At 39.8% G+C, this 20,749-nt stretch overlaps 1 protein-coding gene across 1 annotated transcript; it reads right to left on the bottom strand.

Moving 5' to 3' along the window:
• Positions 1 to 250: 250 nt before the first annotated feature.
• Positions 251 to 16,004, bottom strand: LOC117260464 (endothelin receptor type B-like). Its single transcript, XM_033632409.2, has 8 exons — positions 15,749 to 16,004; positions 9,302 to 9,844; positions 6,806 to 6,918; positions 6,517 to 6,721; positions 3,118 to 3,267; positions 2,878 to 3,011; positions 2,655 to 2,763; positions 251 to 2,539 (listed from the first exon to the last, which is right to left on the bottom strand). The coding sequence occupies exons 2-8, from the start codon at positions 9,713 to 9,715 to the stop codon at positions 2,399 to 2,401; spliced, it is 1,266 nt and encodes a 421-aa protein (XP_033488300.1). The 5' UTR covers positions 9,716 to 9,844; positions 15,749 to 16,004; the 3' UTR covers positions 251 to 2,398.
• Between the last annotated feature and the right edge of the window lie 4,745 nt (positions 16,005 to 20,749).

Below are 20,749 nucleotides of genomic sequence, written 5' to 3' on the forward strand. Positions count from 1 at the left end.
AATCCATCGGCGGCATATCTTGGTGCTTGTCAATTAGTTGAATAGTGTGCAACCAAGAAAAACAAATCGCCGACCCACTCATAGAAAAACAACTTTATATTGCTACACGAGGTCATAAACTCCACAGGGAACGTTTAATGTATTCATATACGTGTAAATATTGTCTCAGCAGCCATGAGACTGTGTCACTGTTGACCAGAAATTACCCGAAATACATGCACTGTACTTTGGTAAATAACTCAAACACATATGCTATAAAATAATATTTATTACAGCATACTCTCAACATTTAAGTACAGTATAAATGTAATTCAAATCAACAGGGCCAATATTCACATTACATTTTATCTTCATTCTCAAATGACTTCTACATGTCCATAAAGAGAGTCACAAAGCTGCTCAGACCTTCCAGTACACAGTCCCCTTTACATGTAGCTAAAAGCAGTATGATGATGGCATAAATATACATGAGGAGTTATTAAGTGACATACTGCATGATCAGCTTATTTGAGCACTCTTAATACAGCGACAAAGGAAAATATTTTGTCCAAAAGATTTGTATAATACATAAATCTCTTTAGCTTCAGTGTGAGCAAATACCATGTCTGTTTTGTCAGCACAAATGTGGTTTTGAAAGAGGACACATTTGCTCATTAGTTTGATATAGAAAACTCAGAATATGTGAAGTTCCAACACCATGTCGTGGTCAAGAGAGCATAAAAAATGGATTCATCTTGTGCTTGTATCATCAGTATGAGCGCTCACTACTGCCAGTGTTAAAAACTCTTACTCATTTTACAATTCAGAGGACTGCAACGTGACCGTTTTCCCCAAATTACATTACTAAGAATACACAATCCATGTATTGTCTGTCACTGAGTTCTTTCTCCTCATGTTTGACTTTTCAAAGAGCCAGATATAGTGTAATTTTTATTCATTTTTTTTTTACGATGTGTTGCCATCACAAGATCTGTCACGAGTACGTGACTACGGAGTGCTTGCAGCTACCTCTGGCTACAGACGTCCTGACTCTGAGTTTATCAACGAGTATTAGGAACACATTTCTCCTCTCATGTCTCATTATGAGATTCTTCTTTAGCTCTCTTCTTCACAAATTATGTTGATTAAACACATTAGAGGTCCTGAATTTTACCTGAATTATAGTTAATGGAAACAGTGTCTCTGAATAATTTCTACAACCACTACACAGTTAATGAAATGTAATCTCTACTAAAAACATTCAGTTCTTAAAAACATCCAGCTGTACAGGATTTATTTTTCCTTCCTAAAGCTTTTCTAACGGGTTAATTTTGGGAATGTTTTCCTTGGGCAGCTCTTAGAAATAATTATCAGACTAGTTTCCATCTGCAGCAACATCTTTGTAACATGACCACTCACTGATGAAGGTTAAATACTAGGAAATGATAAATGGACACCTCATGTTTGAAGGTTATACAAGCTTCACATGCTCTGTGATATTTTCGTAGAAAAATAGAGGCTACATTGTAAGAGACAGGTTAAGACTTGATACAAAATGGAAACACATCAGCATTGATACTGAACAAAAAAAAAAAAAAAAAAAAAAAAAGAAGTTCTAATAAATGACCTTCTCTGTGTAGCATGATGGAAATCATCTGGTGTTTGTCAGTGTTCTCGGACAACAGCTGGCCTCCACATGACTTAAAGCGGAGATGATTTCCTGATAAAAGATTTGCGCTGAGCGGCTCTCTGCATGACAGTGCGGCCCATTTTGCTCTGGTATGACGTCACCGGGGCACGTGGGTGTCGAGGAGCTCAGCGACAGCATGCAGCTGATTGCTTGGTAATCATCAGCTTTTGGTAGTGTCTACATGCAGAGGCACACTCGTGCATTTTTAAAAAATTACTCAGGGTCACAGTTTCCCTCTATCTCTCCCTGTGAGGTATCACAGCTTCAACAGGTAGCACTTATCAGAGCTGCTAGTCATACGTGAGGCACTAACGCTAGATATAATCATAGGTCTGCAATCTGCATGTAAATAATCCTGTACATAAATCTACATGCAGCTTTAATAAACATTCTTTATAAATGTATTCACCATGTTGGTCCACTGAGAGACTTTCAGTCCTTTACACAAGCCTCAGTGTCGGATTATGAACTGATACATGTTGCCTTCATAAGTTTTCGCACTTGGTATTACAGCCTGAACAAGTACAGCCTTGTTATTTCATTCAGCACTTTGGGTCCGTCCGTCTTTCAGTCTGCTACAAGTCTGGTAGAAGTGACTTCTACCACGCTCCATTTCTCCGTCCTCACTGTGCTCTGATTGGCGGTTTGTTGGCAGTGACAGCGCTGTTTCTCCATGTTGGGAGCTGATGGGAACATGGGTTTGGCAAAGAAAAGGTGTGTGATGTGTGTTTATGAGGAGCTTGTGTATTTCTGACTGGAGCGGGAGCTGGAGCGGTCTAGTCCGTTCCCGTGACAGGAGCCCTTCCAGCGTCCTCCTGAACTCCGATCATCCAGGGAAGATGTTCTGTAGCACCAGCAGCACAGACAAGACTGCGAGACAAGGACACGGGGACACACACACACACACACACACACACACAGTTATTTGCTTCTTCTGTATTTTCCAATTTTCACACATTTTTAGTGCTAGCCGGTGCCCTCTTACCTGGAAGCAGTTTTTAAACTTCTGGCTGACAAAGTAGAGGGCAATTGGGTTAATGCAGGAGTTTAGGGAGGCCATGTTGATGCCGATGTAATCCATCACTAACAGGAAGCTGGTGGGGAAAAGGGCAAAGTTTACGGCAAGGTCCACAGGAAGTCACAGAGCAGAGAACAATGGGCTCTTATGGCATTTGCAGTGGATTTGCGTCGCTTATATGCGTGTCTACCTGAGGAGTTCACAGCGGTTGGGGTCATTTTGGTCGTAGATTGTTTTCTTCAGAATACGGCTGAGATGAAGGGGCAGCCAGCAGAGAGCGAAAATCAACACAAGGCAAAACACTGTCTTCGCTACTTCCCGCCGCTACACACACAGAAGACAAATATTGAAATTACTGAAAGCCTTTGTCTTTACAAGTCTTATGCTTACAGTGGATCTGAAGGAGCACAGCAGTCCTTTGCACGTGTACCTGTTTCATGTGGTCGTTGAGTGCGATGCGCATGCCTTTTTTGCGACTGAGCATCTCGCAGGACATGAGTGTGTAGAAGATTGCTGTGCAGGCCAGTGGGAAGCAGAAATAGAAGCCAAACAGCCACCAGTCTTTAACATCCTGGTAGAACTGGGAAAATGAGAAAGTGTGAGTCAAAAAAAAAGCAACAGCAAATACAGTGTGACTGAAGTTTCTCACAGGTTTAGAATTAAAACGGTGTGGTGTATAATCTTTTCTTTTTGCTCTGAACTTTTGCTCCGAAACACTTACTTTGAAAGCTGTTTTAAAAAAAATCTGTTTCATAATAACACTGTGGAATCCCTGAGAGGCAAGTGAGAAAACAAAAATTGGTGATCCGTTTTTCAAGTCTGATCTAAATTGTTTTCTTTCCTGTGTTTATGTCTTAAAGGTCCAGTGTGTAAGGTTTGGGGGTGGATTAGTGACATCTAGTGGTGAAAAATGCAGATTGCAACCAGCTGAAATTTCTTGTGGTTCGAATTCAGTGTTCATTGTTTAGGACATGCGGCTCTTTAGCCCCTTTTCCTCTAAAACATCACTAACAATGCTACAGTAGCCTTGAGTCTTCCTTGCTAGGCTAGCTGTGGATTCCAAATCCATAAAAGAAACAGTCTCAGGGAAAAATACAGAATTTGATTAGATTTTTTTGCTTTTATCAGCAATGCTGCAAAGTTCAAGTACCAAATAATCAAAAATAGCTCACTGCAGAGGAGCCACCTTGTGCTAAAACATACTAATGAATGCTCATTTAGATCTATTAGTAATGTTGATAGGCCAAAAATGGCTCTTTTGATCGTAAAGGTTGCTGACCCCTGGTTTAGGAGGGGTTTTTTTTTCCAGGAACTGAATGATCTGCAGAGAATTCCTCCTCTCCAAAAACAAACGGACCAGGTGATTAAAACTGGTAAAAAAAACACTGAATAAAGCACTTTCACATGACAAATCAGTGTTTCTCCAATGTTTTTTGGCTCGTCACAGATGGGCTGCCAGCCAACCACCTGCTAATGTACAGTATGATCACCTATAACACAAAAACACAAATGGCCCTATATTCAGCCAGTGTTTGGTTTGTCCATTCTGGGCTACTGTTGTAACATGGTGGACTCTGGTTCTTATTTTCTGGTGACTATACACTGAGGAAAACATACTTATTATTTTATATAACATTTTTGCCAGTATATCCCCCTTCACACTGGACCTTTAAAAACATGTGAAAAGGATTTGTCAGGATCATTTTTTAAGGTGTTTGTTGTTGTATGACTTTTCTCGCACAAGAAGCTGAAGTGTAACACAACTCTATGTTCCACATAGTACTAAACACTTTCATGTTTTAGTTCAAGTGAGTTTTAATTTAAGGTTCATAAATTGTGTGTTAGCAAATCATTACTGTCATGTCTTTTGGCTAAAAATGTGTTTTAATCGGTGTTTGACTGCTGTTAGCATTAGCTATACTGATGTTAACTATTAGCCTGCTAGCTAGCAAGTGAAACATATTGTATTGTTGATCAGCAGCTACAACCTTACTTAAGTTGACTGCATAGCTAACATAAATCTTAACTATAAGTAAATGCAATGTTTCGCCTACTGTAAAATTAGTCATGGAAAAGACTTAATGGGCACTTCATTGCTTATGAGTGGAATGTTTTACCAATAAAGACATATGTGCCTTGTGTTTAGGATGCATGGAGACATTTAAAATCTTCTGGATGAACACTTGAAATAAATCATGAAAAACAATCACCTGATCCAGGCAATTTTTTTCCACTTTGAAATTTTCCCCCAACTTGTTTGTACAGATGATTTCACTTTAACATCAGGAAATTTGGTACAAATATGCTAAATTAGTTTCAGATTTTGTTTTGGTTATGTACAAAGTTATTTTTTGACTTGAAATGTGGTTAAATGAATTAAAGTCATTTCCTCAAAGAAGTCCAAATAGTCCAAGTTCTTCTTAGGGTAATCCACCAGCTTAAGCTGAATTGTGTCTTTTTGCCAAAGACATCAAGCTTAATTTACAATTCATTGATTTAAAATGACACATGAAAAGACATCACGGCTTTATGCATCATTTCCACCATGTCTCGTTCTTCCTCCAGACCCTTGTGGCATAAATAAACTTGAAGTATCCACATATTGGAAATGTCTTTTGTAATTTGTGTCTTGCTGTGCAGCTTTCTTAATGTACCATTAATGTTATGAGTCACATTCAAATGATTAATACAGTGTATATGGATGGTATTATAGTACATTTTTTTGGAAAACTGAATTAGTTGTTGGCAAAGCTTGAAAAAGAAAGGAGAAATCATGATTAAAGAGACACACGAATAGTACCGCAGATGTCCAGACGCTATTTGTATTTAACTTAATATCAGGTGCAGGTTTAACAAAATCCATTATTTCTTAACCTTGCATTTAAAAGACAGATTAGATTAGAATAGATTAGATTAAATTAGATTAGATTAGATTACACAGAACTTTATTTATCCCAAAGGAAGTTCACATCAACATCAAATTACATATTTTTCCGCTCACCTGTAGTGCTATTTATCAGTCTAAACTGTTTCAGTGTGAGTTGCAGAGTGTTGGAGATACTGGCTGTAGAGAGAAATGAAATATAATGGAACACCAAAATAATACATTTGAAAAACTCAACAGCAGTGTCTCTTTTCAGAAATCATGACCTGGTTACTCAAGATAATACACAGACCTTATTTTTAGCAGACAATGTAGGAGCTATTTCCTTTTTATTGATCTACACCTGCCAACAATATCAAAGCAAGCAAAGGGAAGCGTGCATCTACCGCTAGCTCAGCTAGCACCACCAAGCTCGCTTAAGTCACATTTAAGTGAAAGAGGATACCATTAATGTTTACTGTCACAAGCTAGAGCCTCTCATCCATGAGTAGATGTACACTTCCTTCCGTGTGGTGATTTGGTTGGCAGGCTCAGTAATAGTTCCTGCTCACAACAAGGTCTGTGGATTAGCTTGAGTAACCAGATCATGATCTCTGAGGAAACTGCAGTTTTCAAGCATATTTTTTGATGCTTAGAGCACCACAAGCTGAGTGCCATATAGTTATACTGGAGAGAAGGCAGACATCTCTATGGCTGATATCTCCAACACTCGGCACCTCGGACCAAAACAATCTAGACTGATAAACAGCACTACAGGTAAGAGGAAAAAAAGTAGTTTTGATTTTGGGTGAACTGTCCCTTTAATAGAAAGCAATAAATACGTGTGCAGGTCATTCTGACCATATGCATGTTTGAAAACAACAACATAACATGTAATCCTTATTTCTGCAAGATGAAAGTATCCAGGTGCTTGAGTTTATGATGCTGTTAAAATTAAGTGGCTACCTTCATAAAGCTGGTGGTCTGTTCTGGATGCAGCAGACACACACGCAGCTTGTTGCCTCTGTACGGCATCTCCAGCATGTCAAATGCCAGCGCCTCGGGGACTGCGAGCACCACAGCAAGCAGCCAGATCAGAGTCACCTCCACTGCTTTCCACAGAGGGATCCCCATCCCCTTCACCCTGCTCCATGAAGTCACTGCATGGTAGCTTTGCAAACACAGATGTACGCATTAGCTGCTTTCAGCACCAATATTTGTCGTATGTGTGTGTGTAAAGAAGAAATCTACATACCGGTCAATACTGAGAGCACACAGGCTGAGGACGGTGATTCCAACTGAAGCTTTCTGGATGAATGGCAACAGCTTACAGACGTACACGCCAAATGGCCAGTCCTTGGCAATTAGCTGCGGAGAGAAACAATGGGGGAGGCAGACAGAAGAAAGACGTTTGTAGTGAGAGAAATTTAAGAAGTGTCCCTTGTGAACACAAACAGACAGGTTGAGGTTCATGTAGGGGTCCTCATGTCTTCTGTTATTACTGCAGTCAAAGTCAACAATTCCTCCACACTGCTAGTCCTTCTCCCAGGGGTTATAAAATCAGTTCAGCATCAGGACAGCGTCTTTAACAGCAAATCAAGCTACATATTTTATCATTATGGGCTGCTTTGTACTTTTTAGCTTAAAGAAATCTACAGCCATCATCTCTACGCTGTGTCACAAATACCTGAAATGCCTAACCATACTATTAGTCATATTTGCCTGGATAAAATGCAGCGCAACACTCCAGCTTCATTCACTTAAACTAAATCCTATCAGATTTGGGAAATAAAACCAGTTTCACATGTTGTTTTCTGCTTTGTTTTTGTAACTTCTCACTGGCAAACAGGTGTGGTTACAGTGTGGGCTGAACATTTTGGCGGGGACAGCTTTTGCACCCAAGCTCAGCGGATGTTTTAGCGTCACACACACCAGGCAAGTGAGAAAAACAAAGACCAAGTTTTTCTTCAAGTTATCCCCAACTGCTGGCTCGCATCTGCTTTTATTGAGTCTTTTTTTTTTTAGTTTGAATGGTCCCTTGTATTCTCAGTGGATTCTATACTGAACAAGGGAAATAAACAAAACCACACAAAACACTAAATGTAGGGAGAAACCACAACAATATAGAAGTAAATAAACCTCAGCTACACTCATGATGTGACAAACAATGCGTTGGAAATGGCTCACCGGTAACTGGGAAAGTGCAGAGCAGGGAAATTGCTTTAAAGTCATGCTAAATTTGACACACACCAAGCGATGCATAATAAATCCAGTTCATTTGAAGATGTGTGTCTTACCATATGATTCCCAGCAAACAAATAGGCTCAATTCAAAATATGCAACATAATTATCACCTCGGAGAAGACTTTGAACTACAGGTCTGGTAGAGATCATCAGTCACATTTGAGAAACACCAGACTAGAGCTGGACAATTGACGTTATAATTATACTGTAAGAAGAGACTTGATGTTACCTTAGACTTTGTTTGTTGCAACATGGTAAGTGTTGTCTTTTCCTGTTTTTAAAGGCTTCATTAGTTAAGTGATGCCATTTTCTGAACTAATCAGACTGTTCTAGCTGTTCTATTATTTGCCTTTACCCACTTAGTCATTATATACACATTACTGATGATAATATATCAAAAATCTCATTGACTCATTAGCCCTTTTTAAACAGGAGTTGTGCAAATTTGCAGGAAAGCCCAATCAGTCTTCTTTCAGCATTGGCAGTATAAAAACAAAATCGGGGAGTGCGGCAAAATACCGCCTACCTACTTTTGTTGATACAGAATGTGCCTTTTTCAGGGCAATGGGGGGCGTGAGCAAGTAACAAAACGTGTAGCTCAGCATGTGACGTAACCAGTGATGTGGGAGGGAAGCCGCAGCTAGTCAGTCCTTCTGCAATTCTCTCGTAAGTCGGCCCGTTCTTCAGCGTCCCCGTCATCTGACGGTTAATGGCCTCTTCATTTGCGAGGACAAGGAGGGCGCACAATTCTTTGTATTCCCAGTTGCTCATCTTTACAGTGTCTGTCAGGTTTGCGTTTCCCTCTTGCTACTAGCTGCTCGATAATTCCTGCTATCAGCTATTCCCTCTTTATCCACCGCCAGTGAGTCGCACGTCATCAACAGCCCCTCCTGTGGCGGAAGGCCGCCTCGGTCTGTTTAAACTAAAAGGGTTCGATCAATATGTCTACCCTATGAGGTGGAAAATTGGGCACCTCGGATCAACTTGCCAATCCGGCTCTGTGTGTCTAAACGATCGCAGCTTGCTGGCAAAACGGCCCAACATTCGCAGAAAATCTGGCAGTGTAAAAGGGGCTAATGTAGGGTTGCAATGGTATGAGTTTTTCACAGTACGATAATGTTAATTAATATTATCAGTTACAATGAAAAAGAGGTGAACAATTTACAATTTAATTTAATTGTAACCTATAACTTGGAACCATTTTCTCTGTCTGGTTGCATTTTTTTCAATATTGTAAATAAGCAAATGTACAAGGTATGATAACTATCCATTTTCATACCATAGCATATATGCGTATATGGTATGACGCATATACAGTTTCAAACCGCTGCAACCCTAATTCAGTATAAGTATTTTGTAAAAGCACCAATAGTCAACCCTACAATATTATTACAATATTGATATCGAGGTATTTGGTAAAAAAAAAATTGTGATATCTGATTTTCTTTATATCGCTCAGCCCTACCAGACAGACAGATAAACGGACACAGAGGATAAATGTGGTCACCTTGTACACATTGATGGGGATGGCGATAATGATATAAAGCAGGTCCCCCAGAGCCAGGCTGCCGATCAGGACGTTGGGTCCGTTCCTCATACACTTGTTCTTGTATATGATCCGCAGCAGCGTTGAGTTGCCGATGATCCCCACCACAAAGATCAAGCAGGACACGATGGTGTTCACATACTTGAAAGCATGCTTGATCTCTGTGGGCTTGATGCACATGGGAGGGAAGGAGCCCCGCGGACGGGCTGGCTGCAGGGGCGGACGCGGGATGGAGGCATTGTTCTTTGACGGTTCTGAAGCTTCGGGGGCGCTCTGGGTGTCCCGGACGAACCGAGAGGCTCCGACCTCGGCGGCCATCAGGAGACACAGCAGAATGGCGACAGCCCTCATCCTCGTACACACACAGCACGACATTCGCTCACAGAAAGGCACTCAGCAGTCTTAATATACACACTTCAAGGCTCACACACACATGTTCACAGACATCCACACATTGGGCTTTGCTCCGTGCCTGGCGTGGGTCTGAATCAGAGCGTGTTTGTCCTGCAGAGAAAGAAGATAAACTATCAGCGTTCAAACAGTTGCATGTACAGTATATCTCACTATGTATCAGACAGATTGATATCAAGTTTGTAAAGACTTTCACATCTGTAGAGTTACAACCGGTCTTATGTTTGGTGATGAACTAAGGGCAAAGGCATCCGCTGCCTGGGATCAGGCTCAGTTTACTTGAGCCTTTGACTCTTTGTCTGCCTTCATGTAAATGTTCAAAGCAAATCCACAGTCTAAGTGTGGATAACTAGGGCTGATCCAAATCTTATTTCTTAATATTTGAAGCTTCTACAATACCTTGAAAAATATTAATATTCTGTACCATTTTTAGTACCACAGGAAAAACTGACATTGGGTGCATAAAATTATTATTTTTTTTTTTACAAAAAGATAAATATAGCAAGGCTATAAAATGACAACAAAGACTTTTCTTTTCTTGGTTAGTAGCAGAAAACAGCAGAATGACTATAGTTAACACTAACGAAAACACAGCTCAAGAAAGCACAGCTGGTACTGGTGTATCAATACTGTGGTTAAGGAGGACTGAAACAGTTTCAAATATTCAATACAAACAATACAACAATACAAGTCTGTTGTGATATTTTGTGTCATCATCATCACCCTGAAAAAAATCCTCAAGCAAATTGCTCAAATTGAAAGTAATTAAGCCTTTTTTTTTCTTTTTCTTTTTTTTTCTTTTTTTTTTTAATGAATATAACTTTTTTTCCAAACAAAAGTGGAAAAACAACAGGCACATCTTACCCCGTATGAGGGTGGGTGCTGGACCAAAAAAGTTAACATGTAAAAACAAGTAAAGTCCACCCCAAAAAAGCTCCAATCAAGTGTGATTTATTTATAGCATGACGTTTCGAGCCATATCGGCTCTTCCTCAGATGCTTACATCTATAACTTTTTTTCCAACATAAACATGTAGGCAGCCGGCTAATCCAGTAAGAGCATAAAATAATTATGAAATAATAATCATATCCTTAGACTTAAAACAACATTTGACAATGACAATAAAATAAATCAAAACATTTAAAATTGTTTGCCTTTTTAAAAACTCCAAATCTGAACTCTGGTGCAGATGTTCAGTGCGACTGACACCTATTGTGCAAAGGACAGGGGTTGCATCTCTAAATGTTGTTTTTGAAAGGCTAAATGCCATCAATTATGGACTGAAACATGATATTTTGTTAGATAAATAGGAATTTTGGAAATAAATACAAGTATCTCTTTCCAATAAATTTGAACTTTACAGCCGTCTGGAGCACGGTTGCAGCTGCATACTCGTTTCAAGGTTTACTGTGGTATTAACACTGATGATTATTATACATCTTCTTACCTATGGTATTGAAAGAGAGTGAAACGGACAGAGAAGCTCACCTTTATTTTTATTTTTTTCAAAAGGGAGTTTTTTACACATAGCCTACTTCCATTTAAAAATGGTTTCAAGTTTCAGTTATTTCAGTTTTTAATTATAATAAAGCATTGTTCCAATAAAAGAAACATTTGAAGGTCATTGTACCTGATAATAATAGTTTTAAACCATATACTGTTAGAGTTATTTTTAAACATTTACACCATTGCAACCCTAGAATAAATAGACATGAAAAGAAAAGGCTGCGCAACATGTGAATGCTGATTTAGAATTGAAATGTCAATGCCATGAATGAAGCTTTGAAGCTTCAAACTCTTCAGCACAGCCCTATTGAAAACACAGTCATTGGTTGTGAAACAAAAGGTGCAAAATTCATGTTGATTCTGATATTTCTAAAATTCCATTAAATATAATAAGAGTGTATGTGTACACAATGTATGTCATTACAGCACAGACCATTTCTGTGTCATGGAAAACTAAAATAAAGGAGAGGGGTGAAATGAACAGACAGAGAGGAGAGCATGAAACAAAACAGACAAATGGAGTGGTGATAACTGAGGTTATAGGTTACATGAGGAACAGCAGTTCTGTGTGTCGAATGTGTGTGACATAGAAACTTTCTGTCTCTCACAGAGGACCCTTGCTCAGCTCTGAGCCTCTCAAGCATCATGAGTACCCCCCAGAATGCCTCGGGGCATCTCTCTGGATAAATGGGCTGATTGACGATGGAGGCAATAACTGAAGAGACACGCTATCAGGGCGCATAATCTCACACACATGCACAATCTCTCCATCTGTGCGCAGATGTGCAAACCTTTTGACACCATGGTTTGGGAAGGCAAAGGCTTTGTGGACAAATGTTTTACTTTTTTAATGAATTCAGAACATGCTTACATTTAGAGGATTTCATGCATCACCGCTTCCATACCGTACAAACACACACACGCACACACACGCACGCACACACACACACACACACACACACACACACACATACTCAAACACAACTGGCATTCATAACTGCGTTCGGCTCAAAAACACAGAGGCTTGTTCTGTTCACACACACACAAAGACACAAAGTCACATGGATGAACTTACAGTTCATATCAGTTTTGAAAAATTTGTCCTCACATCCGAATAATGCCTTTATGTTGTATAATGTGGAACCTCATTAGGCCCTATCAGAGCAGGACTGTCTAATCTAATTGGAAAGATGAGTTTTAATCAGGCTGATCCTCTTAACCTCACAGATACGACTTAACAAACCATCTCCCACCTTTAGCTCTGCTGGCTTCACTTCTTAGAAGGAAAGTGACGGAAAGTTGGCAAGCAGCAGGGTGAAAGTGGAAGGGGAATTAACGGTCATGTGTGTTTGTGTGTAAGAGGAGAGGCTGGGAAGAGGAGCATGAGAAATGAGAGAAAGGTGTTCAAAAAGTGCATCAAAAAGAAAAGAAAAAAAACTCCACAGGAACAGATTGGCAAGAAAAGAGGCAAAGATTAAGATGAATGAGCTACTGCACCGTTTAGAAGAACAATGGGAGGAAAAAGGAAAGCACAGGAAAAGTCCGAAGAGGAGAGAGAGTGAGAGCTGATGCCCAAGAGGCCAAACAATGACTGTAGTGAAGTGACTTCTATTCAAATGGAAAAATTGATGTCCAGTATTTAGTAGGAAAAAAAAGTGACTTTGATCCTGAACTTGCTGCTCACTGCTCGATAAATTGATGGAGTGCAACACCATAAAAAACACTTCGATTTTTTCTGCAGCTGTCTGCACCAAAGTTGAACACATTCGTGCATCTGTTTAGTTGCACTGGTAGAAGTACTTAGATCCTGTTAAGTAAAAGTACCAATGCCAGATTGTTCAACATGTACTACATTACAAGTCCTCTATTTAAAATCATACCCAAGTACAGAAACCTAACTTAAACTACTATTAATATTACAGTTCAGCAGTTTACTCCAGTGGCTCCAAACCTCTGGGTCCCTTCAAAGGATCACAAGATAAATCTGAGAGGTCCTGCGATTTTTCTCTTGTTGTTTCATTCCCTGTGAAATATGGTATGAATTAACCTCTTTGGAGCTTTAAACTTCTCACATAATTTCATTCAAACAGTAAATGAAACCATATGAGTAGTTTAGCAGGAAAACGTCTCTTTGGTGAAGCTGATAACGACTTATAGACATCTGAAACAAGACAGCGGGCCCCAACTACAAACTGAGTGTGAATGGTTACAGGCCAGAGAGGCTGGAAAGCACATGTTTTAACTTTAAGAATATAATGTAATTGTTAAGTATCTTCGAAGCAAAACCATGATCCGAAAAGCAACTACAGCTGTAGGGTAAAAACTACAATATTTCTCTCTGAAATATAGTGTAGTAGAAGTGTAAAGTAATATTCACGTAAAGTACAATTACCTCAAAATTGTGATACAAGTACAGCGCTTGAGTAGATAAGTGATACAGAAATATGACTCAGACTATGATCCAGGACACAACTGCACAAACAACTGTAAAATCTACTGCAATCAGCGAGTCCTGCACATGAAGCTTGTGGTGTTTTTGGTGAAAATGAGTCACAGAGGTGTTAATTCAACTCTGTGGTCATTTTTGAGCCTGTAGCTTTTTTGGTGTTGTATTGACTTTGCAAAGTGTTCCTGTTATTTTGTCCTCCCTCCGTCTCCAGTTTGGAATAACAGGAACACCATATGGTCAAAACAGGAATGCTGCATTTTAACGCAAACACAGACACACATGCCATCACAGTGTTGTTTATTAAGATAGGAAATTAGTTTCAGCTCCAATTATTTCAAATATACGGTTGTAAGTTTATAGCCTCATTTTCAATTCTTTGCGAAGGTGTGAAATATTGTTTTCCTGCCAGGTTCCTAGAGTTTAGTTGTCTCTGCTGAGAAGAGAGCTAATAAATCCAGTCTATATAACATGACAGGTCAGTTAATTGGACTTTGTTACATTCTTTTGATTTAAATATGTTATTGTTGAGGCAACAATACACACTCCCATCATGCCCATATATCACGCTGCATGACGCCAACACATAAACTGCACGTAGCAGCAGATTGTGAAATCAAAAAAGCAAACTGTGTGACCGCTATGGATACATCAGCACTATCAGACTGTGATAATTCAAGTTGCAACACAGCGGGCCTTTACTTTCATCTGCATAACAGCATGAAACTGATATTGCCACATTATGAGAACATCTCTGAGGCCTTCCAGTCTCACACGTCGACTTTTAATAAGTAATAAATCACTCAACGGGTCCAGAAGAAAGGACAAAATAAGTTTTAATGGAAGTAAAAGTGAAAGGGTAACACTTTGTAGTAATGCTGCAAATCATATGAAAGCTTAACTAATGCATGACTCATGATGATTTTATGCATGAATTAATGCAGCATGTATCATAAATTTCTGCTCACCACTAACAGATGATTAAGTCACTATGACTTCATGTGATTAAAAAGTACTTAAAGGATCTTGAATTAAGGAGTGTTAATTCACAGTTACTTCATATATTAAATGATGTGCGACCACATTTGCTGGGTAGAAAAGTTCATTTCAGGCCCATGCATTTGCTCAGCCTCTCTGTAGCAGAGCAGTACCTCCTCTCATAGAAATATGGAGCTTTTTTAGTGCATTACTTCTTTCAGTAACAAACAAATATAAGAAGAATTAAAATAAACTCATGTTACACCCTCTGGGTTGTGGCATGTGGCATAAATACTATGCGGTCATGCAGAAACATGTAAATGACCAGTGTGAAAACTAAAAGAACAGATATTGTTCTGCTTTCAGAGAGGTTGAGCAAATGTATGGGTAAGGTATTGAATAATGTATGAAGTAAATGTGTATTAACACTCCTTATCAGATTATTTGTTAAGTGTGCACTAATCACATAAAGTGGAAGTGACTTGATCATGTGAGGGTCCAAGGACAGAGAGCCCTCTGAGGCAAATTGAGATTTGTGATTTTCGGTTATATAAATAAGACTGAATTCAACTGACTAATTTGTTAATGGTGAGCAACAGAAGCTCATTATATATACTCACTTAATTTATACAATACATCATCATGGGTCATGCATCACTTGACAATATTTGTACCATTATTATTAAGTGTTAGCGATGAAATACTTCGGTGAGTAACAAAACAAAACATGCAAACCTATAATTCTGCTGAAAATGTAAAATGGTTCACGAAGTCTGAAGGACACCAGTTTATGAAATCATCAGTCCTATAATTAAACTGACTAAATTCACAGACAGGAATTCACATTCACACGACAAAGGTAAACTACAATAAGACAGAGAGCAACGCCTTTCATCCAAAATAAAAGTTTTCCAAAGTGCGCAACTACAGCTCAGAAGTCATCCAAAGAGGCGCAGTATTTAGTCATGTGGCTCCAGGCTCCTTTTGCGCAAAGTGCACTGAAACCACTCCTTTGCGTCTTACAGTTAAACTCCGTGATTTATCACATCAAGGTCGATTAAACTTACCGCGGTGTTATGGTGTGGTCAAGACCAAAGTTTCCCGGATCAATATTCCAGCAGAGTTCCACAGACTGGCCCGACGCTTAACGAGTAATTAGGGTTTCTTCAGTGAGTTCCAGCAGTGAAAGTTCGCCGTGTGTCCAGTTCGGATCCTCCGCTCCCCGCTCCTTCTGCGCTCTGACGCACCGCCGGACGTTGCAGGCTTATATAGCCGCGAGCCTGGAGGCTGCAGAGACAACCAATCATATTACAGACACGAGCATCCTTCCCTCTCTGCAGTCAAGACGCGACTAACGCGCACGCATTAACTTTTATACTTTTCCTTAACATGCGCAACGCCTCATCGGTTTCACAGTTTCCAGCCCTGAAACAACAATTAAAGACTTCTTTTGATTGAGGGGCTGATGCCGTGTAAATAGTGTAGCTGTACACTAGAGATGAAAGAGGACTTGTTTTCTATGATTTGCTGTAAACTTCAATAGAGGTCTGCTGTCATGGGAATGGTTCAGCCTCCAGGGTCCACACCCCCCCTAACGATCACTTCAAAACACAAGATACACAAACTGCCTGACATCTGCCTCCTGCACACACTCACCAAGATGACTCAGTTGCTTAGGACATGTGATTTTTTTCCACTGACAAACATTTTTCAACACATTTATAACTATATACACTGGTGTAGATTTTTTGGGCACGGGACACAGGTCCACCTCCACTGCATATGTTCTCCCAAAGAAAAACATGGAAGAAGCAGAGGATTTATTTGTAATACCTTTACACCATAAACTAATGAAGAACAGGCACAAATTGGTGCATAATTCACCAGAATGCAGAATGTTTCATGCTTAAAATGTTCTTGTAGGACACTTTAACCCCTCATGTCATATGTGTCCCCCCAACGGTAAAGTGAACCCTTCACCCTTGTTACTTTTGTAACCATAATTACTCAACACATTATATTTTTGGGTTATTTTTATTACTTAAATGGGAACATTATTAATATTTAAGCAATAATAGATTCAGCATTATTGAGTTACTGGTAAATTATTATTTCATTGTCATTCATAGTAGTTTGTATATTGTTTCATTTGTATTTTCATGTGCGGCGTTCAAGTGGAGTCATTGTGTTCCCTTGGTTGTGAGCTAATTGGATCCTGCCTGCCCTTGTTTTGTGGGGACAGGAGTGAGTGCCTCGTGCATAACAGTGTAGAGAAGTCTCTGTACCCCTAAGTTGGGATGTGTTAGTACTGTCCTGCCATGTTGGTAAAAAGGAAATGAAGACAAAGAAACAAATGTTGTAGCCCGCTTATTACCCACAGGCCGGGAGGACTTTGCTGAAAAGGATTTTACTTGCAAAAACGTATTATGACTGATCCAACAATATAAAATAATTGATAGACCTCGTGGCAGCACGGTGGAGCAGTGGTTAGCATTGTCGCCTCACAGCCAGAGGGTTCTTGGTTCAAACCTAGGGTGGGGGGCTTGAAGTGCAGGGTTTGAACCCCTGTTCGGCCCTAAATTGACCGTAGGTGTGTCTGTCTCTAAGTGTCAGCACTGTGATAGTCTGGCTCTCGTCCAATGTCAGCTGGGATATGCTCCAGCACCTCTGTGACCCCCAACAGGATAAGCGGTTACGGAAAATGAATGACTGATAGACCTCGCAGATTGTATATCACCTACAACAATAAATCCTTCAGTTGAAGAAGGGACTGTTTTTTTTCTTATTTTTAGGTTCCCCATCATTTGTCTAGCAGCAGAGCTAACAATGACATCTGCCGTTGACTGCTGAAGTACATGTCCACGGGATCTGTCATTCGCACGCTTCCCATTTATTGTCCTTGTAAACAGCTGTGCAATGCATTCTGGTTGTGCAGCATTGCATTTGGAGACACAGGGCATCCGCTCCACATTTTTATAAAGTTGAATTTAGGCTACAAGTCAGCGACGTCCAGTGTGACTCACCACCTCTGAAAACTCCTAAAAAACTTTAACCATTGTTGAGACAGATTGAGCAACTTTTTTCTCATCTTAGATATTTTAAAAAAAACATTTTTACGAGCTATTCTTGTAACACAAGAAAAATATGCCAAATGAGCCACCATGTTGATCTGGTTTGAAATCTGGGAGCAGACAGCCAACGTGCCAGGTGGCACGGCCATCAAGCGTCCAATGCCAGGAAGCAGCGCAACCAGTTTGTGTCTGTAAACTCCCCTGTGGATATGCTTACATGTAGCTGTAGATGGCCCGTTTGTCCTTTTCGTTGTCAGTGTTATTGCAAATTTTTTAACTTTCACACTCGTTATCACAGACAGATACTATCTGTCTGCAGAGAGTATTTGAGCGTGTGTGTGTGTGTGTGTACATGTTGTTTTGCACGTTTCCTTTCACATGCTCAAAACAACTCACAGTGTTTCATTTCTCAGTGCTTGTGACACTCACCTGCACATGTGCAAACAAAGACCCCAAACACACCAAAAACAGGAGCTGCCTCTTCAATGTCCCAACCCCTCAGACCATCACCATCACCATCACCACACACACACACACACACACACACACACACACACCAAACAAAGGACCTTTCTGTGAAGTCTGTTTAATGACACCCATCCCCTGCTCTATTTTTGGAGGTGACTATTCCTGGTGCATCATTATTGTCATTACCACAGTCTCATATGATTAAATCATTAACAGACATTATCACCATTATACACATGGTTACACGCATTAGGCCCCAACTCAATACTGCATTGCAATGCACCCATGCGTGTGTGTGTGTGTGTGTGTGTGTGTGTGTGTGTGTGTGTGGAGAGGACATGCTGTTGGCCCTGCTGCTCCCTAGTCTACGTGGCCTTGGCAGAGGGACACAGTTGGATAGTTATGTACGGTAATCATCTTTCTGACCTGTAAACACTCTTCATCCTCTGTAACAGGAAACATGCTCTCTTTGAACATTACAGCATGTCCTTATCACGTCTGAATGTGAGGAAGAGGTTCTTTTTTAACTCAAAATGTGTAAGAAACAAAGGCTGGCAGACAGAAACAAACTGTGAGACATGAATCCTTTTTGTATCTTTTAATTAAGCTAACCACTGAGGAACGAGCAGGGCTCCATCTTAAGGCTAATGTGCAGTGGGAGGACCCCAATAAACATTCCCAGGGCAGGGGGGCTTGTTTCTGCACCATCCTGGGACATATAGATGTCGTCCTCAAACTTGTAAAGAGTTTGCTTGATATCAGACAGCAGCCCTGTCTCCTAGAAATTACGTTTGTACAACCAATTTGAAATAGCAAATACTGTTTGTGAGGGAAACAAAATAAGGAGCGAATATATTTCATGTTAACTTAATGTAAAAATGGCAAACTGTAAAAATGTTGACAGTGAATGTATAAGCAAAATGCTAACTGGCAACGTATTTCATGTTTTCCACCAGAAAAGGCAATCTTGCAAAACACTGTCCACCTGTAGTGACTACAGCATTATTTTCTCTCATAACCGTTTTTTATTACAGTTTTTCCCAGATCATGAAGCCATCTGCAAAATCACAGACACATTTTCCGAAGCTATAAACACTATTCACCTGTTTCCACATGTTCATAGCACCCTGTGTTCATTCAGCAAACACATGCTCTCAATATGATAAACTCAAGTCATCACAGCCTAAACTCAAATATCACGCCTTTCTCCAGGTGCAAACACTGAGCCTCAAATTGTTAACACAACAATCAAAATTGCACTGGTTCAAAAATAAGGCCGAAAAGTATGTTCATGTGCTTTGGAACAGCAATGCCAAATTTGCAAAACAACAGAGAGGAAGAGGACAACAACAACAAAGATAAGTAATGTCAGACTTTGTTCCACTCCAGTTCATCATGTGTTCATACTTGAGACTACTATGAGAGAAGCGAAACAGCCAGTGAAACTCAACCTAAGCTGTTGGATGGTTACGTCTACTGTCTGTGCTTTCAGAGGGGAAAACAGGTCATTTACCTTGTTGTTACTGTGACACGTGATGTTGTCATGGATTTAGACTGAACTCTCAGTGTGGTTTGTACCACTGTAATTGATGGTCAAATGTCAGAGACTGAGAGGCAGTCATCTATTAGAATGAGGCAGAGACTTCCCTGGTGAATACGGTGATTGCCAATAATACCATCTGTTTGAAGACCGGAGGCCTGTACTACAAAGCAGGAACTGAAGTTGGCATGGTAATTTTAAGAGTAACCCAGGATTTTCAGTACTACAAAGCTGGTTCTCTTTTTACTGAGAGAAATCTGCTCATCAGCGAACCTGCTCCGGAGCAGGATGACTTCAGAGGATCGGATTGCAACCTGTCAACACCCCGACCACTGACCAATCAGATCACTAAAAAAAAAAAAAAGATAGAGGGAATCCAGACATGGAAAAAGTCTGGAGGGCAAGGTTAGAAAGAGTAGCTTGTATATTTTTATAGATCAGCAGAATCATTGTTCTAGCTTTCTGTTTCCACTTTCTTATTTCAACAAGCTTTTTAAAACAGACCTCCCAAGTAATACGATATGATAACTGGAAATAAAAACAATGGTTGTCTTATATTAGTAAAATAACCCACACACTGTTAACTGGCTTCTGTGATTATAAATACAACATTTCAGTCAGATAGATTTCATCAGTCATTTACTAATTTTCCACTTTTTACCTCAGCGGCAGAAACAGTCCGGCATCACTTCTAAAGTGTTTTACGTGACAGTAGTTCTCTTCATCATCATCCACTTAAAAAGCAACAAATACTCACTCTGTACACAAGTCTTAATACCTATATGCATTTCATGTTTTTCTAATTTGCTTGAACACATCCACATCCATTCGGAAGTTACATTTTCAAAACAGTTCACACAGAGGCAAAAACTGAAAGTCTCTGGCTAAGATGACACATCCTATTTGCAAATTGCTTTCACACCCACAAAATATTTAACACATGCAACAACAGCATTATATATATTATATATATATATTTCCAGCAAACA

The sequence above is a fragment of the Epinephelus lanceolatus genome, chromosome 7 (assembly GCF_041903045.1).
Source record: "Epinephelus lanceolatus isolate andai-2023 chromosome 7, ASM4190304v1, whole genome shotgun sequence".
NCBI lineage: Eukaryota > Metazoa > Chordata > Actinopteri > Perciformes > Serranidae > Epinephelus > Epinephelus lanceolatus.

Bases quoted from the DNA above. Each gene is read 5' to 3' on its own strand.
- LOC117260464 (XM_033632409.2), bottom strand. From the start codon at position 9,715: ATGTCGTGCTGTGTGTGTACGAGGATGAGGGCTGTCGCCATTCTGCTG. The intron at 3,012-3,117 runs GTACACGTGCAA...CTGTGTGTGTAG, and splicing joins TCAACGACCACATGAAACAG to CGGCGGGAAGTAGCGAAGAC. The intron at 2,540-2,654 runs GTAAGAGGGCAC...CTTGTCTCGCAG, and splicing joins AGTTTAAAAACTGCTTCCAG to TCTTGTCTGTGCTGCTGGTG.